The sequence below is a fragment of the Canis lupus genome, chromosome 13 (assembly GCF_048164855.1).
Source record: "Canis lupus baileyi chromosome 13, mCanLup2.hap1, whole genome shotgun sequence".
NCBI lineage: Eukaryota > Metazoa > Chordata > Mammalia > Carnivora > Canidae > Canis > Canis lupus.
This window is the reverse complement of record NC_132850.1, coordinates 42,939,898-42,958,842: the sequence shown is the minus strand read 5'-3', so window position 1 is coordinate 42,958,842 and position 18,945 is coordinate 42,939,898. Positions and strand designations below refer to the sequence as shown.

At 47.3% G+C, this 18,945-nt stretch overlaps 1 protein-coding gene and 1 long non-coding RNA gene across 3 annotated transcripts; one reads left to right on the top strand and one right to left on the bottom strand.

The window, feature by feature from the left end:
• Positions 1-364: 364 nt before the first annotated feature.
• On the bottom strand, positions 365-3,267 carry ASCL1 (achaete-scute family bHLH transcription factor 1). 2 transcript variants are annotated; one of them, XM_072773376.1, is made up of 2 exons: positions 1,860-3,267; positions 365-1,526 (listed from the first exon to the last, which is right to left on the bottom strand). In XM_072773376.1, exon 1 carries the CDS (start codon positions 2,627-2,629, stop codon positions 1,907-1,909), a length of 723 nt encoding a protein of 240 aa, XP_072629477.1. In that variant the 5' UTR covers positions 2,630-3,267; the 3' UTR covers positions 365-1,526; positions 1,860-1,906. The 2 variants fall into 2 exon arrangements, with proteins under 2 accessions (XP_072629477.1, XP_072629478.1); XM_072773377.1 differs by having other exon boundaries at positions 365-1,520.
• Positions 3,268-3,637: 370 nt separating this feature from the next.
• Positions 3,638-6,822, top strand: LOC140602991 (uncharacterized). The gene is made up of 2 exons (XR_012006011.1): positions 3,638-4,213; positions 5,398-6,822. It is a non-coding gene; the product is annotated as an uncharacterized lncRNA (long non-coding RNA).
• The last annotated feature ends 12,123 nt before the right edge of the window (positions 6,823-18,945 follow it).

The window sequence follows — 18,945 nt, the reverse complement described above, 5'->3', positions numbered from 1 at the left end:
GATAAGGGTTAGAAAGTAAGGTGAGGACCCTCTCTTCCCAGTTTATTTTTTTTGGGGGGGGGGTGGATTTTAAATCCATATAATCATCTCATCAAAAGATGTAGCAGCCATTCTTCATCACCTGTTCTTTAGGTGTATGTGTATGTTTGCAGCATAAAAGAGGAAGAAAGTGACCTTTGCTTATAGACATCTTTTTCCTTTACATTTATCATAGTCTCACCTCTGGTTGTAGCACTTACGTTTGTCATTTCTGCCAACTTAGCGTGTTTCACACCACCCTCTTTTCCCCTACCCACTCCTTCCCTTTGACATTTTGAAACTTGGACAGGGACTGTGGAGTCAAGGAAAACTTGGAGGCAGCTGATAATTTTCATTTATAAAAAAGAAAAAAGTTTTATTACGAAACTAGTTTGTATAAAACAGGGTTATACACGTTTCTTGTAAGTTTGTAATAAAACAGTAAGAAAAAAAAGGCAGTGATAGAAATTTCCCAAAAGGCAACCTATCAAAACCAACTGGCTGCCACACTTGACGTTTGGACAGTAGCTGCATAAACTTTGTTCTTCTTGAACAGTATTTAATAACATCATTAATACATTAACAAAGTTTCTATAAAGTAAGACACATTGGTGCTGAAGTACATCTGGTGGCCTTTTGATCTCACCTATGAGGAGAGTTCTTTACAAAACCACATAGGAGAAATGGCAGTTGTAACGTGAACTACACATCTAAAATATGCAGAGGTAATAGCATTACATGTTAAAGTATCAAGATATACACATTTTAAACCATTTGTACAAAACTCTATAAATTTTTTCTCTTTCTCTCTTATGTACAAAAATATCTTAATATATCCCCAAACTGGTTAGGATAGATACAAATAGATTTTTCTTATAATAAAAAAATTCACAAAAGATTGGAAGCATTCTATGATGAAAATGGTAGAAAAGATGATGTGAGGAAATGGGGATGTAGGGAGCCCCCCTCCCCCCGCCCCCGCCGAGGATCGGAGTTTCAAAGGACTGAGTAGAGCATAATTTCACTGCAGACAGATGTCCACAGCTTATAGGGATAGGATGGGGGATGCTTCGAAGAGAGACACCAACCCATTTCTATAGGGCTAAGAACTGCGCTTTCACAGAGGGCAGGGAGGTGAAGGCATCCTAGCGAGTGCTTTCGGTGGTTCTGCCTGTTACTGGTGGGTGGGAGTTTCTATAGGGCTCTGCTGCTCCCTTCTGCCGGGAGCCCAGTGCCTTTGCACACAAGCTGCATTCTGCGCGTTGACTCAGGTCCTAGTCACCCTTCAGAGCTCCGGCGACAATTGGAGTGCAAAGATACAGTTCTGAGCGCATCCCTGTTTTGCCAGAGCCTTGCTTCTCAGGCAGGCAATGCTTAGTTGGTCTTGGGGTCGGTTGCCTGATGTTATTTTATTGTTTTTCCTTCTTTTCTTCTTTTTCTTTTTTTCTCCCTTCTGACATCACTGACAAGAAAGCATGAAAGATGCAGGTTGTGCGGTCCCCCTGTAACTTAAGAAGAAGGGGAGAGGTTAGTGTGAACTTGGTGGTGGAGGGGGGGGAGTGGAGGTCTGGGAGAGGATCTGTCAGGTAGAGCACCTCTTCTGACAGGTCGGAGCATCTCCCCACCTCACCCCACCCTGAGGTCTTGGAGAACTGGGCAGAGCCCGCTCAGAGGCCAACACTGAAACTAACACACCAGAATCTGAAGTCGACAAAGTTTAACAGATTCTTTAATTGGGCCCGAGAGTCTCCGTGGAGACACCCCCTCCTACAGACACTAAGACGGAGGGAAAAAGGTGTAGGAAAGGAAATCTGTCCCGTCCGCTCCCAAATGCCACCTACCTGCTTCCAAAGTCCGTTGGCACCAGGGCCTGGCCAGGCCGAGCCCCTCAGAACCAGTTGGTGAAGTCGAGCAGCTCCTGCTCCTCGGGGCTCAGGGGGTCGTAGGAGCCCTCGTCGGACGAGTAGGAGGAGACCGGCGAGCCGGCCATGGAGTTCAAGTCGTTGGAGTAGTTGGGGGAGATGGTGGGCGACAGGACGCCCGCCTGGAAGGCGGCGCTCACCGCGTCGTGTTCGTCCAGCAGCTGCTGCAGCGCGCGTATGTACTCGACCGCCGAGCGCAGCGTCTCCACCTTGCTCATCTTCTTGTTGGCCGCGCCGTTGGGGACGTGCTCCCGCAGGGTGGCGAAGCCCAGGTTGACCAGCTTGACGCGGTTGCGCTCGCGCTCGTTGCGGCGCGCCACGGCGGCCGGCTGCTGCTGCGGCAGGCTGTAGCCGAAGCCGCTGAAGTTGAGGCGCCGTTTGCAGCGCATCAGTTCGGGCGAGGACGAGCGCTGTCGCTTCACTTGCTTGGACGCTGACTTGTGACCGCCCCCTGAGGGCTGGCCGTCCGCCGCCGGGCTCAGCTGCGGCGCCTGCTGCGGCTGCGGCTGCGGCTGCGGCTGCGGCTGCTGCTGCGCGCTCTGCGCCGCCGCCGCCGCCGCCGTGGCGAAGAAGCAGGCTGCGGGCGGCAGGAAGGGCTGCGGCTGGGGCTGCGGCTGCGGCTGGGGCTGCGGCTGCGGCTGCGGCTGCGGGCCGGCGCCGCCGCTCTCCATCTTGGCAGAGCTCTCCATGCGCAGCGGCCGCCGAGGAGTCGCGCAAGGGGAGAAGCGAGGCCGCGAGGTGCGGGCGCGCGGGGGCACGCGGGCAGGACTCGGGTGCGCGAACCGAGAGGGGAAGAAGGGGAGAGCTGAACAGTGAGGCCGGAGGGAAGTTAGAAAAACACAAAATCCCCGGAGACTTCTTAGGGTGGGAGCAGAAGAAGGTGCAAACGCTTTTCCTCCTCCCTCCACTCCTCCTCCTCCCTCCCCTCCTCCCTTCGCGGGTTGGCTTCAGGAGCCTCGCGTGGCGCTCGCGTGTGAGGCTGCCGCTAGCGCCTTCTTGTTTAAAAAAAAAAAAGGAAGAAGCAGCAGCAGCAGCAGCAGCAGCAGCAAAAGTCAGTGGCGAGCACGCCCTGCTGAGTCTCCCGCTCCTCGCCCCCTAGGGCTGCGCTCTCTTGCGCCGGCTTTCGGTCTCTCCAGCCGTGGCTCGGGCTGTTTTTATTATTTTGTTAACTCCCTTCCTTTCTCTTTTCCTTCTTTAACTCGCCCTCCCTGGCCGCTCCCCTGTCGGTGCGCCTTCCACGTTCCCTGGCCAGAAGTGAGAGAGTGCTGGGCGGCTGGAGTGCGGCCGCCTTTTCAATGGGACACCCAGCCCCAAGCGCAGCCCTGGCCCCGCCTCGCCCCCCACTCCCCGCTGCTGCAGCGGGCGGCTGCGGCCCCCGCTCCCTCCTCCTCGCACCTCCTCCTCCCACCCACTCCCTAAACTCTCCCTCCTCCTCCCCCCTCCCCCCGCCCATTCCTTGCGCCCGCTCCTTGCAAACTCTCCATTCAGCCGGGTTTGTTGTTGCAGTGCGTGCGCCTGGCGCGTGCCGGACTCCAGGCTGAATAAACAGGCGGCGCGCTCAGGGCGGGCTGCAGCCGGGGGTGGCTCTAGAAAGGGGGGGCCGGCGTCGCGGGAGTGGCCAGTGGCCCTGGGAGTTGGGGGTGTCTGGGGTAAAGGGTTTGGGGTGAAGGGCCTCGGGATTCTCCTGAGAACGTGGAGCAAAGCCCAGAGAAGTGTTTGAGCCAAAAAAGTGCCAAAGGGCGGTGTGCGGGTTGGGGACAGTGGGGCTCTATTTTTCCTGCTTTCTTCTCCTATTTACTGTCATTCTCTTGGGGGTCTTCACTGTTTGAGGGTGCTGAAGCAGATGTGCGATTGGAATAGTAAGATGGGGAGAGGAGAACTCCATGGGAATTACTGGACTAATAATTAAATTATTACTGGACTTGTAAATAAAAGTACTGTGGAGACTGGGTCTCGCTAGCTCTGTGGCCCTTGATAAGCGGCATCCTCTCCGAGCCTCAGTTTCCTCATCTGCAGCAATAGAAGTTTGAATGAGATGGTCTCTAATGTCCCATCCAGGTGTGGAAACTAGGATTTGCTCCCCTTGGCTGAGCAAATGTAGGGAGGTGATGTCACTGAGGGGTGATTGTGATCAGCGCTTTAGGTAGCTGGAGGGCAGTGATACCCCCCAGGATGACCTCAGTTGCCTCTAGCGTCGCCCCCCCCTCCCCAAGGATTATTTCCGGACCAGCTGGGGGATGCCTAAGAGGGGAGCCCTCTGGGCTATTCCTAGGGTGAATCCGAGAAAAGAGATGGGGGTGGTGGAGGTTGAGGGGCCGGAGGAGCTTTTCTGGTTGGTCGGCGCCGCCGCAGGCACCTCGGCGGCCTTGGCGCAGCTTCCATCCCGCCCCAGGCGTGTGCCCGGCGGGCCGGTGGCAGGCGACTGGGAGCGGAGCCCGGCGGGGCCGCGTGCTGGCGCCGCGAGGGAGGGGGAGGCGCTTGCAGCGGTCGCTTGGCCGCTTGGACAGCGCCCACCCAGGCGCCCTTCCTGGGCCTCGGCCCTGGCGCTTTCAGGCCGCAGCCAGGTCCAGCTTTGAGACGCCTTGGGACGCGGCTGAGCGGAGAATGAGGACCAAGCCACCGGGCCCATCTCTGTGCATCTCTGGTGGAGGCGGGGGAAGGAGGCTGGGGCGCGTCTACATGGAAGGATAAAGAGGCTAATCATTCGGTTGACTTGTTCAGTAGAGATAGTTTTGATCAGAGGCCTGCAAGCAGGGATGATTGTGGGGAATTATCCAAATAATTGCTTCCCGTTGGACTTCCCTTTGTGGAGAAGGGTCTTTCTAAAGGATCTGTGGGGGTGATCCAAGGAGCCACCTTTAGTTTGTGTGACTGGCTGCGGGTGTTGCCAGAACAATAGCGCTGGTGATGGGCTGCAAGGACCCATGGCACGGGGGATGAAGCTCCTCTCTTCTCCGGCTCACTTTTCTCTTTGAAAATCAGCAAGTTAGGGAAGCAGCAGAGGAACCCCGCGTGCAGAGAGCAGTTCTGTAAACTTCCTACCGCACAGTCCCGTCTCCGCCCTCCCTCCCTCACCCGGAACCTCAGGACTGCAGGGCTCCGGGCTCTGGGGGCTCGGTGGGATTTACACCTCTGTCCTCTCCCCCCACCCCAACCTACGCCAGAAAAGGTGTTGGGAGGACTCCAAGATCACTTGTCTTCCCTTCCGGTGAGGACAGGAGGTTGTGGGGCCTCGAACAGAGCCACACCACCCCTTTCCTCCCCAGGAAGCCTCAGACCGTCTGGCCAAGCCTTGGTTAGGAAGGCCCTTCTCCCCACCTATGTGCCCCAGCGGAGGGGTGTGGTGCAGGCCTCTAGGAGGCACCTAGGAAAAACCTCCTGGACCCGACCCACTCCTCGTGAGCAAAATGTGGGGAGTAGCTAACACTGAGGCATCTGAATGCTTTTTCTTTCGCAGGCTGATTCAAGCTCCTTTCCTTCCAGTTCAGTCTCTGTCATCCCACGTTTGATGAAGGTCCACAGCCTTGGCTCTGGCGTGATTTTGCGTTGCAACTTGGAACAAGCCCTTCTTCCTCTACCGCCCTCAGTTTCTCCATCTGTGCATGCGGCATACACACCCCGGCTCATTTTGAGATGTATCTAGGACTGTGGAGAATCTGCCAATAGCCAGCAGGCTCAGTTTCCATTTCAGTGCGGACTTCTCACAGGCATAGAGATCCTAATTATCAGGGACTTCAAGGCCAGAGCCTACTCCGCCCCCCCCCCCCACACACACCATCAAATGGGCTTCCAAATGGAAGCTGCAACTCGTGAAGCCCTGCATTGTAGTGGCCCTATGCCCAGGAGAAAAGACAACAGGCCTGGGATCCTTCCTCCCGCCCCAGAACATTTGTCCCTATTCTCCCCACTCCAGCCCAGAGCCAAATCTCATCGTCACCCTCCCCACTCCTGCATCCTCAGCCTGCTTCCATACCGGTTTTGCAAAATCTCCTGGAACTCAGGTGTTCCCTGAGTTCTTCTGGATTAACGGGAAGAATGTTCCTCCTCGCCCTACCCCTCCCTAACCCAGCAGTGTCCTCTCCATCTTCTCCAACCAGAAGGCAGAGTGGCTCAGCATAGTTTTGTTAGGGGCCTGGCCTCTGCTCTGGGGACTGTGCACTGCCAAAGGGAGCTTTCCACTGAAATTGCCTTTCTGGTGGTGTCACCAGTTTTGAACAAAAGACTGGGGCTTAAGAGCCCCTGAGAATCCTGCCTCTGACCCAGAGACCTAGATTATGACCCACTCCTGCATGCACACACATACTCGCATACACACTCTTGAGAGAACCACCATGTACTCTTGTGATGGGGTGGTGGCAGGACACTGACCTCCTTTGGTGGGTATTTTCCAGAATGTAGACATCCCAGAAAAATGGGAAGATTTCTCTTTTTCCTCCCAAACAATAGAAGCCCTTACCTTCTGTAGCATCTCAGGCCACTCTTCTATGTTAGGGAATCCTGGAAGTGGACCAAACCTTAGATGAAACCTTGCCTGCCTTCAGCACTGGTATCTACATGGGGAGACACTTTCCTAGTATTGCAGGGGGACCTGCTGCCTGATGCCCCAAGTCTGCCACTTTAATTTCCACTCACAGTTGAAGGCCAGGATAGTGCTACCTTTGCTCACACACCATCCTCAAGCTCCAGAATTGTGCACCTTCTCTCTGTGGAAAGGAGAGATGCTGCATCTTTTTAAAAAGGCTCCATCTGTGCTTTTTCTTTATGGGAGAGGGGAGTGAACATTAAAAGTGAAACTAGATTTTTCCATTGAAAAGATAATTTAATAAAATTGTATTTGTAACTGCATCCCAAACAAAGAGCAAATAAAGTATAGAGAAGAACAGAGGCCTTTGGTTCTTTATGTGGAGATAAGATTTTAAGTGCAGCCCTCAATTTGGGTGAGCGCTAAGCCCCAGAAGCCACAGACGCTTCAAGAAAAGTGAGTATATGGGGTGCCATAGCAGATACTCGCTTTCCAGTAGCTTATAACACAGGGCCTCCGTCCTGGGGTGGAAGTTGCTCTAAGCTTGTACTTGACACCCAGGAAAGAGGAAAAGTTTCTTACTGCTTAATCTATTTTCTCCAAGCTCACCCTTCCCAAGGTAACCTCAGAAACCTGCTGCCCAGGCTGAGTTGGGCCTCATGGGCCTGGGATGGCCTGGAAAAGGGGAGGGGGGTAGTGGGAGGCAGGCCAAATACCATAAACCACGGATTTGGCTTAGCTTCTTGGTCACAGCGTCCAGGCCTGCACCTGCATTAAGGAATCCAGGCTTCAAACAAATCTATTTGCTTATTCAATATGCCTTTAAAAGGAAAAAAAAAAGCTGGAAAAACAACAACAACAAAAAGCACAAACTATTATTTTATTGTGGCTTTTTTGGTTAGGGAGGGGAGATTCGGGTGGGGTGAGGGAGTAATTTGCAGCCACTCTCACAAGTCCTTTTGAAGTTCTCCAAATAAGGAGAAGTAACGCTGCTAAATCTTTATTTTTTCTAAAGCCCCATTTATATTATGATTAAATACCTTCCTGGGATAAGCATAAAGAAAGTCGTTAATCTATATAGCTCTCCAAAGAATCAATACATTCTGAACTTTTGTAGGATTTGTTACACTCTATTTTGTTACAGTAGGCCAGCTCCTCTCTCGGTCTAGGCACATGGCTCTCTTTCCCTCCCCACTCCCCACCTCCTCCAAGAATGAAAATAAAGTAAAGGTCTTTCAGGGTAAACAAAACCAGCTGATTCTTCACAGAGACCCCATGAATAGCTGGGAAAGAAAAAAAAAAAACTTACAATAAATGGTGCATTTTTTTCTCTGCTGGGTATAGTATTCAAGGATCAGGACAGTATTCAAACAGAGGTCCATTTTTTGCTCAGCAAGAGAGTTTAGAAAAGAAGCGTGGGGTCCATTGAGAGCTTTCCCCCCTTCACAATCACAGGGTTCTATGAAACCTATATTCCATGCCTTGTCGGAGTGTTTCTGGGGACCAATTATTGCTTTGTTGCACGGCTTCTTTGCTGAATCTTTGAGCAGCAAGAAAAAGCGCTCTCGAGTCTACCCTTATTTTGACCATTTCAGTCATTACTCAGTGTAATAATTAATATGACAACTGGACGCTTGAGTTTGTATAGAAACACCTCAGCTATAGGAGCGAGCGTGCAGTGGGTGGTAACGAGCCGCACATCAGCCAGAGAAGCCACACACACAAAAAAAGGAATGAATGGCCAGAGAGAAAGAGAAGGAATAAAGATAAAATAGTTGGCACAACGCAGAGGAACATAAAACAGACTCGAACTAACGGAGAGCGGGAGGGGCGTGAGGGACAATTAGAAGGGGAGGAGGGGAAAACACCCTACAGAGGTTAACTTATTTTGAAACTGTTTTCTGAATAGAACCCTGGACGGGAGTGGCTGGCTTTCAGCGGCGCGTGTCTCAACGCTTTTGGGGGGGGGGGCAAAGGAGGGATCCCCCAAGCTTTAGGTTCCCTCCAGGGCAGGCACCCAGCAGACCACCAGCCCACCTTCCAGCTCCTCATTTGGCCAACATTTTTGCCCTTTTGCAAAAATCCTGTTCCCTGCGTTCAACTTCGGTCTTTGGAATTGGCAATAGAGAGAAGATCAGGCGCCAAGTGTAGACGAAGGAGATGAGTGGGATGGATTCTGGGGAGAGGGCCTTTCTGCTACACCCCGACGCAAGGCCGCCTCAGGAACAGCGCCCTGCGGGGCTCCCAGCAGGGAGAGTCGGGCCCTGGGAGCTCCGGGCCAAGATGCGCCCGCGTCCCAGCCCCGCGCACTGCCCGCCTCTGCAGGTCTCCGCAAGTGCGCCCCGGGGTTGCGACCCTGCTACGTGAAGGCATAATAAATAATTAGAGGGTTTAAGCGCGTTAGCCACAGCTCATGCTAATGAGCCAGATAAGGGCTCAAGGCTAACTCGAAGTGACAGTTTGCATATAGGAGGGAAGAAAAAAAGCCCTATTTTTCCCCAACTTGATTGCTCCTTCTCAAATTCAGACTCCCTTAACCACCTTCCCCCTTTTTCTCCTCCTACTTCCCTACCTCCCATTGCACACAAACACACACTCCACCTTTTTATGACCCTTCTGTGGGGTTTCACCCAGCACAGTGTCACAAAATCCCTGGGTGCCCCCATTTGACGTGCGGAGCAAGTTCGCTCTCAGCGCGCGGCCTGGCCGCTCTCAGCCCCGAGAAGAAAAGGTTCATGAGCCTTTCCTGACACAGTGGGGAATGCACCCAAGCTCCCATGCTCCGGGAAAGACTTTAAAGCTCAGGGTTAGGGGCCTCGGAGAGCTCTGGGGGGGCCCCCCGAGCGCCCTTGGGTGCTCTCTGCACTCAACAAGGTGTGGGGAACTCCTGCCCAGAGCGAAGGATGCAGGCGCCTGGGGTCCTGGAGTTCCTGAAGCGCTCCTGCCACCTCCCTAAAGCAAAGGCAGTTTGCCGAAGTGGCTGAGGTCAGTCGTGTGTCCCCATTGTGTGGCCACGTGTCCTGTGTCCATCATCATCTCCCTAAGTCCGAGCTCAGCCCGACTCCTTGCGGCGCTGCCCGGGAGTGCTGTGGCCTATAAATCAGGCCGGCGGCTGTGAGCCGCCTCCACCTCAGTGAAGACCTGGACCACTGCCCCAACCACTGCCTGGAGGGCCCAGGGGAGAGTCTGCTTATGGGAGGTTAGGAAGGAGGCCCCCACTGAGCCCGCTGTCTACCTGGGAAACTGCCAGCTCCCAGGTGGGTTGATTAACTCTTTCTTCCCCACCACTCTTCCCTAGGCCTGGTATGTAGAGGGTCTTTTGGGGGAAGAGGAGGTGGAGGGTGAGGAAGAGGGTGATTTCTGATACATTGATATTTCTTGACGTGGGACCTTAAAGAAACAGCAACAAAACCAAAATTAAATGAGTTGATATTTGTAATGTGGTGAAAACAGTGTCTGGCACACAAACACCGTCTGCGCATTTGTTAGATAAGTGCAAGGATACTGAATAGAAACAGGAGGTATGTGCTAGTCATGCAAGACGTTAGAAAATGCCACTTTGATCCAAAAATGATCAAGGATGGTAACGCTCATTGATCCATCAAACAACGACAGAACATAGTTAGAGATAAATAAGACAATCATTGCCTTCAATAAGCTTGTAGTTTAACAGGCAGAAAAGGAGGCGTGTAAGAAAAGAAGGTCTGTTAAAACCACAGTAGGACAACAATGGAGAGTCCTCTGTCGAAAACCCCTTTAGCCTGGACTCTCAACCTCCCTCATCCAACAGGTTACCCTCAAGTAAACACACAATCTAGTTAAGAAGGGTGGATTTGTTGTATAAACACATCTTAAAGTCATCCAGCTCCTCCTCCCCAACCAAATAGTCATCCGAGGCTTCTTCCAAGTCATAAGCAGACCCCAGTGAACTAAACACACAGACACCTATAGTGTTAGGTGCAGAGAAAAAGCAAGTGACTTGAAGTCAAGACACAGATTCCAGGTTCTGGAACCTTCTAGCTCTGTGTCCTCTGGCAAATTACTCATCCTCTTCCTAGACTGTTTTTCATCTACAAAATGAGGGACTGTAAGATACCTCCCCTCCAGCTCTGACTGTATAGACAATACAGGCATCACCATGGGACCCTCTAGTGGCAATGGTGCCCCTCTTTGAGCAGACAAACATCCTTTCCAGTTTTTTTTTTTTTTTTTTTTTTATGGGAAGAACCTTTAGGGAGCAAGTGACCTCATCCACAAACTCATGATGTAGACCAGCACCTGCTGGTACCAGGATTATGGCTCCAGGGGAAAGAGAAAAAAGTGGGCCATTGGCTCACCAGGATTCAGGTGTAAAGGGAAGAAACACCTCACTCTCACCAACAGCTTTGCTGGGGAAACAGGATTGTCCTTTACAGGCCTGAGCAGGTTTTGGTCAGGGATTCCGGGACCAGGAAAGCTAACAATCTTCCTTTGTGGGTTGTGGGAGTCGCTCGCCACCTGCCGGGTATTTCTAAAACTGCAGGGAGGACTGCATGAAAATCTTGCAATTAGATTCCTTCCTTAGGGGTCCGTTCTATAATTTGACCCTGTATGGTGATTCAGTTCAACCATACAGGTCTCCACAATATCCACATTAGGGATAAATGAGGTGCCTGTTAATTCTCAGATTACTTCGTTCCAGTCAAGTGACAATCTGGGGTCAATCCGCCTTTTTGATAAGCTATAAACTTTTTGTATTCTGAAGATGGAGTACTAGTACTCTAGAGGTTTTCGAGGTGATAAGATACAGCATCCATTGTTCAGAGCTGTAAATAACGTACCTCTTCTGATAAAGAAGTTACACTAGCCCCACAGATACACTCTCTTGGCAAAAAGGCATGCACTAGTGACTTCTGCAGGGGGTGGAGAGGATTGGTAAGTTATTACAGAGATAGTCTTTGATATTGGCCATATCTGTGTTGCTTCCTTGACTTCTGAGATTCCAGCAACCTTAACCTCCACTCCCCTTTGGCCACTCCTTTTCGGGCCATGTCTTGGGCTTTGTCTACAACCAGAACAGCTCCACCTGGGAAATCTTCGCTTTCCATTCTCCACTCTGATTCCTTCTCATTCTCATTTCTGGACATCTCTCCAACCTCCTTTCCCAAGTTCTTTTTCTTTCTAATCTGATCTCTCCTCAAGTCAGCCTGGAAAGCTGTGACTGGTTAATTCCTAGCCCTATAACATAAAATGCTTATCTTCCATCCTAAAAAATAGTCAACCCATTCCTTGATCTTATGACCACCTTCACCTCTCAGTCAAATTTCTTAGAACAATACTCTACACCACAGTTCCATTTATTTAACTCCAACTGACCTTCTAAGGTTTGTCCCCGCCCCTACCCCCCAGAGTTCCTCACTTGGAAGGTTAGTTTTACAGTCAACTTGACTGGACCATGGGTTACTCAGTTATTTGGTTAAACATCATACTGGGTGTGTATCTGAGGGCAAATTAACATCTGAGTTGGTAGACTGAGTAGATTGCCCTCCCCACTGTGGGTGGGCATCTTCCAATCCACTGGAAGCCAGAAAACACCAAAAAGCATGAGTAAGGGAGACTTCTGTCTCTTTTTCTTTCTCTTTCTCTCCCTAAGCCTTTGGATTCAGACTAGAACTATACCATTTTTTTCTCCTGGGTGTCCAGCTTCCTGACTGCAGCTTTTGGGGGACTTTTCAGCCTTCATAACCATGTGACCCAATTCCTTATACTCTCTCTCTCTCTTTCATTATCTATTATCTATCTGTACAAATATAGATAGATACATGGGATGCCTGGGTGGCTCAGTGGTTGAGCATCTACCTTTGGCTCAGGGCATGATCCCGGGATCCTGGGATCGAGTCCTGCATTGGGCTGCATGCAGGGAGCCCGCTTCTCCCTCTGCCTGTGTCTCTGCCTCTCTCTCTCTATGTCTCTCGTGAATAAATAAATAAAATCTTTAAAAAATAGATATAGATATCTCTTATTGGTTCTGTTTCTCTGAAGAATACACACTAACACATTCAACAATACTCCATTTTGCTAAATGTAATAGCTACTGAAAGTCCTGCACATGGCCCTGTTGATTGCTGACCTCTTTTTGATGTTCTCTCTTCCTTTGGCCACCATGATTCTTATCCCTTGGTAATTTTTTTCTCAGTACTAGTTTTTAGTGTTCCATTCCCAGAATAAAGTCTCCCAATGGCACATGTTGTCTGTAAGTTTTAGCTTTCATGTCTTTTGCTGATGACTCTCAAATTCTTATTTTTACCCTGGACCTCTCTCTGGGTCTCAAACTGAGTGACCAGCATCGCCACTGGGGTGCTCCACTGGTATATCCAGTGTCACATGTGTAAAACCGGACTCATTGTTCTGACTCCAATCTTTACCTCCTTTTTGTTCTGTAATTCAGGGCTTGGCACCATTCACCCATGAACTGAAAAAAAAAATTGTGGGAGTTGTACTACACTGTCACTGTACTCTCACGCTGTCTCCACAGTTGCTGAGTCTTAACTGTACATAACTTATTTCATTGTCTGTTCATATAATTTATATAGTTATATCTACCAATTTATATAAAATCACATATTTATATAATTAAATATATATTTATAAATAAATAAATATCATTTCCCTCCTGTCTATTTTCTCCTCCCTTTTTGTGCTAGTGTGCCTCTTGATGGATTTACACAATGAGAAATCCAAGACTTTGTATTTTATCAGTCATTCATTGAATTGTGTGCATTTTGAGATATAATTCTTTTATGATTTTAAAAATGATTTTTTATGGTTGCATCTATTATATAAATGAACTATAATTTAATTATTCCCCTACTGCTGAAGTTTTAATTTCTCCCCAAACCTTTTTGCCCTGAACAGTTTTGTGTATGTTTTTCTACATTTATGATTAAACTGATATGAATTGAGTACTTAGTATGGATCAGGCATGATGCTTAGTCTTAGAATTTAGAAAGACTAAGATTTGGTCTCTGAGCTAAGAGCTCTTAATCTAAAGGGAAGGGACAGAAGAGTGACAATAAGACAAGAGAGTTTATGAGTTTAATTATAAAGGAAGTTTCAAGATGCTCTCTGGGTTCATTTGGGGCAGTGAGTCAGAGGCAGCTTTTTGGAAGCGGTACTTGGGTTAACCAATTGAGTATTAATACTTAGTCCTGAGTCTCACTACTGAGGCAGCCTCCCTTGGCTTTGACTTTGGAGCTTTCTTTCTTTTCCTTCTTTTTCTAAGATCTTATTTATTTATTCATGAGAGACAAAGAGAGGCAGATACACAGGCAGAGGGAGAAGCAGGCTCCCTTCAGGGAGCCCGATGTGGGACTCGATCCCAGGACCCTGGGATGATGACCCAAGCCAAAGGCAGATGCTCAACCCCTGAGTCACTCAGGTGCCTGACTTTGGATTTTTCTTCAGACTGAATCTCACCCTGATCTGCTTAGATTTGGTGTTGCTACCCCATTGACCAATAGCTGAGCCCATTCTGCCCTAAAACATTTTCAGTCACTCTGTGACATTGTTTTCCTGCCCTCTGAGGAATCTGGTTTCAACCCAGTCCTGCTTGTATTTTGCAGCCATAGTTATAGTTCAATGGGATGTGGTAAATGTGTAGCAAAGGACTGACTCTACTCCTGATTTGTGGTATATGCTGATTTCCATGGTGCAAATATTCCCACTATGGCAGATTTCAGGCTACCAATGTGAACGTGTTGCTGAGGAGAGATGTGCAGTAGCATATTATTATGCAGTATTTATACCACACACATGTAACAGGCATAAAGAACCTGGAGAGCATGAACAATGACTCAGTAAAATAATTATGAAGGGATCCCTGGGTGGCGCAGCGGTTTGGCGCCTGCCTTTGGCCCCGGGCGCGATCCTGGAGACCCGGGATCGAATCCCACGTCGGGCTCCCGGTGCCTGGAGCCTGCTTCTCCCTCTGCCTGCGTCTCTGTCTTCTCTCTCTCTCTCTCTGTGACTATCATAAATAAATTAAAAAAAATTTTTTTTAAAAATAATTATGAAATGATGAATATTCATTATCTTTTTAATATACTTATTTAATTTTAAGTTTCCATGATTTAGTTTTTAATCATGGATGTGTTTAGTAACAGGCTCACAAAACCTCTGGAAAATCAGCTGTCACAAGTCTGTGTGAGCTGGCTTAATACACTATTGGTCGTAAACACAAGAACTGGTCCTGCCCACCTCTTCTTTTTTTTTTGTATAATTTTTGTTGGAGTTCGATTTGCCAACATATAGCATAACACCCAGTGCTCACCTCGTCAAGTGCCCCCCTCAGTGCCCGTCACCCAGTCACCCCATCCCCCCGCCCACCTCCCCTTCCACTACCCCTTGTTTGTTTCCCAGAGTTAGGAGTCTCTCATGTTCTGTCACCCTCTCTGATTTTTCCCACTCATTTTCTCTCCTTTCCCATATAATCCCTTTCACTATTTTTTATATTCCCTGTATGAGTGAAACCATATAATGTTCGTCCTTCTCTGATTGACTTACTTCACTCAGCATAATACCCTCCAGTTCCTCTCAATAGATGCAGAGAAAGCATTTGACAAAGTACAGCATCCATTCCTGATCAAAATTCTTCAGAGTGTAAGGATAGAGGGAACATTCCTCAGCATCTTAGGAGCCATCTGTGAAAAGCCCACAGCAAATATCATTCTCAATGGGGAAGCACTGGGAGCCTTTCCCCTAAGATCAGGAACACAACAGGGATGTCCACTCTCACCACTGCTATTCAACATAGTATTAGAAGTCCTAGCCTCAGCAATAAAACAACAAAAAAGAAATAAAAGGCATCCAAATTGGCAAAGAAGTAGTCACACTCTCCCTCTTCGCAGATGACATGATACTTTATGTAGAAAACCCAAAAGACTCCACCCCAAGATTGCTAGAACTCATACAGCAATTTGACTATGTAGCAGGATACAAAATCAATGCCCAGAAATCAGTGGCATTTCTGTATACTAACAGTGAGACTGAAGAAAGAGAAATTAAGGAGTCATTTACAATTGCACCCAAAAGCATAAGATACCTAGGAATAAACCTAACCAAAGAGATAAAGGATCCATACCTTAAAAGCTACAGAACACTTCTGAAAGAAATTGAGGAAGACACAAAGAGATGGAAAAATACTCCTTGCTCATGGATTGGAAGAATTAATATTGTGAAAATGTCAATGGTACCCAGGGCAATTTATACATTTAATGCAATCCCTATCAAAATACCATGGACTAAAAAAAAAAAAATACCATGGACTTTCTTCAGAGAATTGGGACAAATCATCTTAAGATTTGTGTGGAATCCGAAAAGACCCCGAATAGCCAGGGGAATATTGAAAAAAGAAAACCAAAGCCGAGGGCATCACAATGCCAGATTTCAGGTTGCACAGATTTCAAGCTGTGATCATCAAGACAGTGTGGTACTGGCACAAAAACAGACACATAGATAATTGAACAGAATAGAGAACCAGAAATGGACCCTCAACTCTATGGTCAACTAATATTCAACAAAGGAGGAAATACTATCCACTTGAAAAAAGGACAGTCTCTTCAATAGATGGTGCTGGGAAAATTGGACATCCACATGCAGAAGAATGAAACTAGACCATTCTTTTAACCATACACAAAGATAAACTCAAAATGGATGAAAGATCTAAATGTGAGACAAGATTCCATCAAAATCCTAGAGGAGAACACAGGCAACACCCTTCTTGAACTTGGCCACAGCAACTTCTTGCAAGATACATCTATGAAGGTAAGGGAAACTAAACCAAAAATGAACTATTGGGACTTAATCAAGATAAAAAGCTTCTGCACAGCAAAGGAAACAGTCAACAAAAGTGCCCACCTCTTCAAACTCAGCACATACCTCTCTCCTCCATTCTTTCTACTTCAATCACAACGGGCGTTTGCCCCTAAATGAAGTCCCATGTGTTCATTATTTCAGAGATTTTGTACAGAGGTTCCTTTCACTGGGAGCCTCTTCCCTCAGGTCTTTGTATTTAGAGTGAAGCCTTCCAATAATTCAAACAATGCCATGTTGAATAGGTCTTCTTGTGCATCCAACTTAAATCAGCCTCTCCAAAAACAATCACTTCTATAATACCTCTTTTTAAAACTTTATTTCTTCTTAGTCATTATCAGTACTGAGTATATCTTGCTTTTCTTTTTTTTTTGTCCGCTTGTGTACTGGGAACTGTTGTTCCCTAATAGAATGTGAAATCAATGAGAGCATTGACTGTCCTGCACATTATTATGTGGAACAGTGCCTGACACATAGTACATTCTCAACAAATATTTGTTGAATGAATGAACGTATGAATGATAGCACTCAGTGACCTCACTCTGATGTTGCCAAGAAGGAATGCTAATGTAATGGCTTCAAAAGTCTCCAGAATACACACACACACACACACACACACACACACACTTCATTTCATTTAATAAACCTTTTATCAAATGCACTTGATTTGCCAACTGATTTTATTATAATCCAAAGAAATGTCTAAATTCTCCCCAGACTTCCAGGAATAGCCTGCTTTGAATTTTATTTTGGTTAAAACCACAACTTCACACATCAATTGCATTTAGTTTATGTGGGCATTTGTGGATGGTGATCTTCAGGTTTCTGGGTTGTCTGTGTGGGAGAGGTTATACTAAGAAGTACACCATAGAAATGAGGACCTGAAGAAGCTTGCTGAGAACTGATTTTGCTGGGTGAGAACTTCCTAGTTGTTACAATGAGACATTGCATTATTCTCTAAATCCGGATGAGAAAACAGGAGCTCTTGGACAGAGAAGTTCATCATAAATATCATTTCTGTGTCTCTCGTATTGTCAGAATTGGATTTGGCTGTGAGTGACAAAAATTTCAAAATAACAAGAGTTTAAACAAAATAGAAGTAAATTTGTCCGTATATCAAAGTCTAGTCAGAAGTCCAAGGCTGCTGGGGTAAAGCTCCATGGTGTCACGAACCAGGCTCCTTTTATCTCAATCCTTCCCTCTTTTTATTCTGAAAACCGCAGCCCCCATTCCTACATTTACCTTATAATCCAACATGGCTGCTCCAATTCCAGTCAACATTTCTACATTCCAAACTGCTAGAAGGAAAAAAATAAAAGAAGAAGGGCATGCCTCCTGTAGGGACACTTCTGAGATGTTGCAGACTTCTACTTTTTCTGTTTCTTTGGCCAAATATTAAACCTGCAGTTACATCTAACTTGAAAGAAAGAAGGAGAGTGTAGTGTTTTATTCTGTGAAGTCTTGGGTTTATCTGGCTAACATTTGGAGCTTCTATTTCCATGACAGAAAAGGAAAGAAAATGCTGGCCATTATTGCCACATCTCTTTTTTTTTTTTTTCCATCAAGTAGATCAAGTATTTCCTAAACATCAGTGTAATTCTTAGGATGAATTGCCATACTTCCATGAAATTGGCCAGCAAGGAAATAATAAGCCCAGTCGATATAGACTGTTTACTGCTCAAAGTGGGCAACATGCTTGTCATGTTTATATTGGTTCCCCTTGTCCTCCAAGTCCATAGGTATCAGAGTGATCCAGGTGGATGCTGAGTATACACTGGATCTGTGTCACAGCTGAGGAATGCTGAGGTTAGGAAACCCATATCTTCTATGGGGGCAATGGCAACTGTCCCATCCTCCTTGCCAAAGAGAGGCATCATCTTTACTATGGGATGCAAGCATATTTTCTCTAGGGAGAGGGGAAGACTTTATTACCATGGAATGTCTTTAGGGAAGAGATCTCAATCTCTCATACTGGTCAAAAACCAAGTCTGCCCTTGGACCCAGAGGGAGACACCATTTTCCCTCTTCCAAAGCTGTTGCTGTGCAAATGTCCTTGAAAAGGCAGTCCAAGACATAGTCCAAGAAATGTCAGGGAAATACCTCTCAATTTTCCCCTTCTCCAAATTCTGCATACATGCATAGACCTAATTAAATATTTAAGGGAATATTTCAAATTTAAAAACATCCATTGGTCTAGTTACTACTCTGATTATGTTAAATGTGGTTGTTTTCTGGTCATTATTTTGGATTCTGAGACTTTCTATGCAGGACTTGCTAAGAGATGGTAAAGCCCATTTTGCAATCCTTGACTCAACACTCACTTTAAAGATTTTTAAGGGCCTACTAGGACACTGATCCAAGTGACCAGAGAGAAAGAGTTTTATTAAAGAGAAGTTTATTAGTGTGCTGTGACATTTCTCTTTTCTTTCCAGACATCCCTTTTCTTCACCTTATGCCAAATCTAGGAGGGTAAAAAGAACCTATCAGAGAACTCAGCCTATGTCCTCTGAAATTTGAGGGATATAGGGACTATGCCCAACTCATGTATAAAGCTAGGAAGCTATCTAGCTTCTTTGAATATTAAACATGGACAGATGGTCACAGTGAGGACAAGCTGGACTCCACCATTGGCAG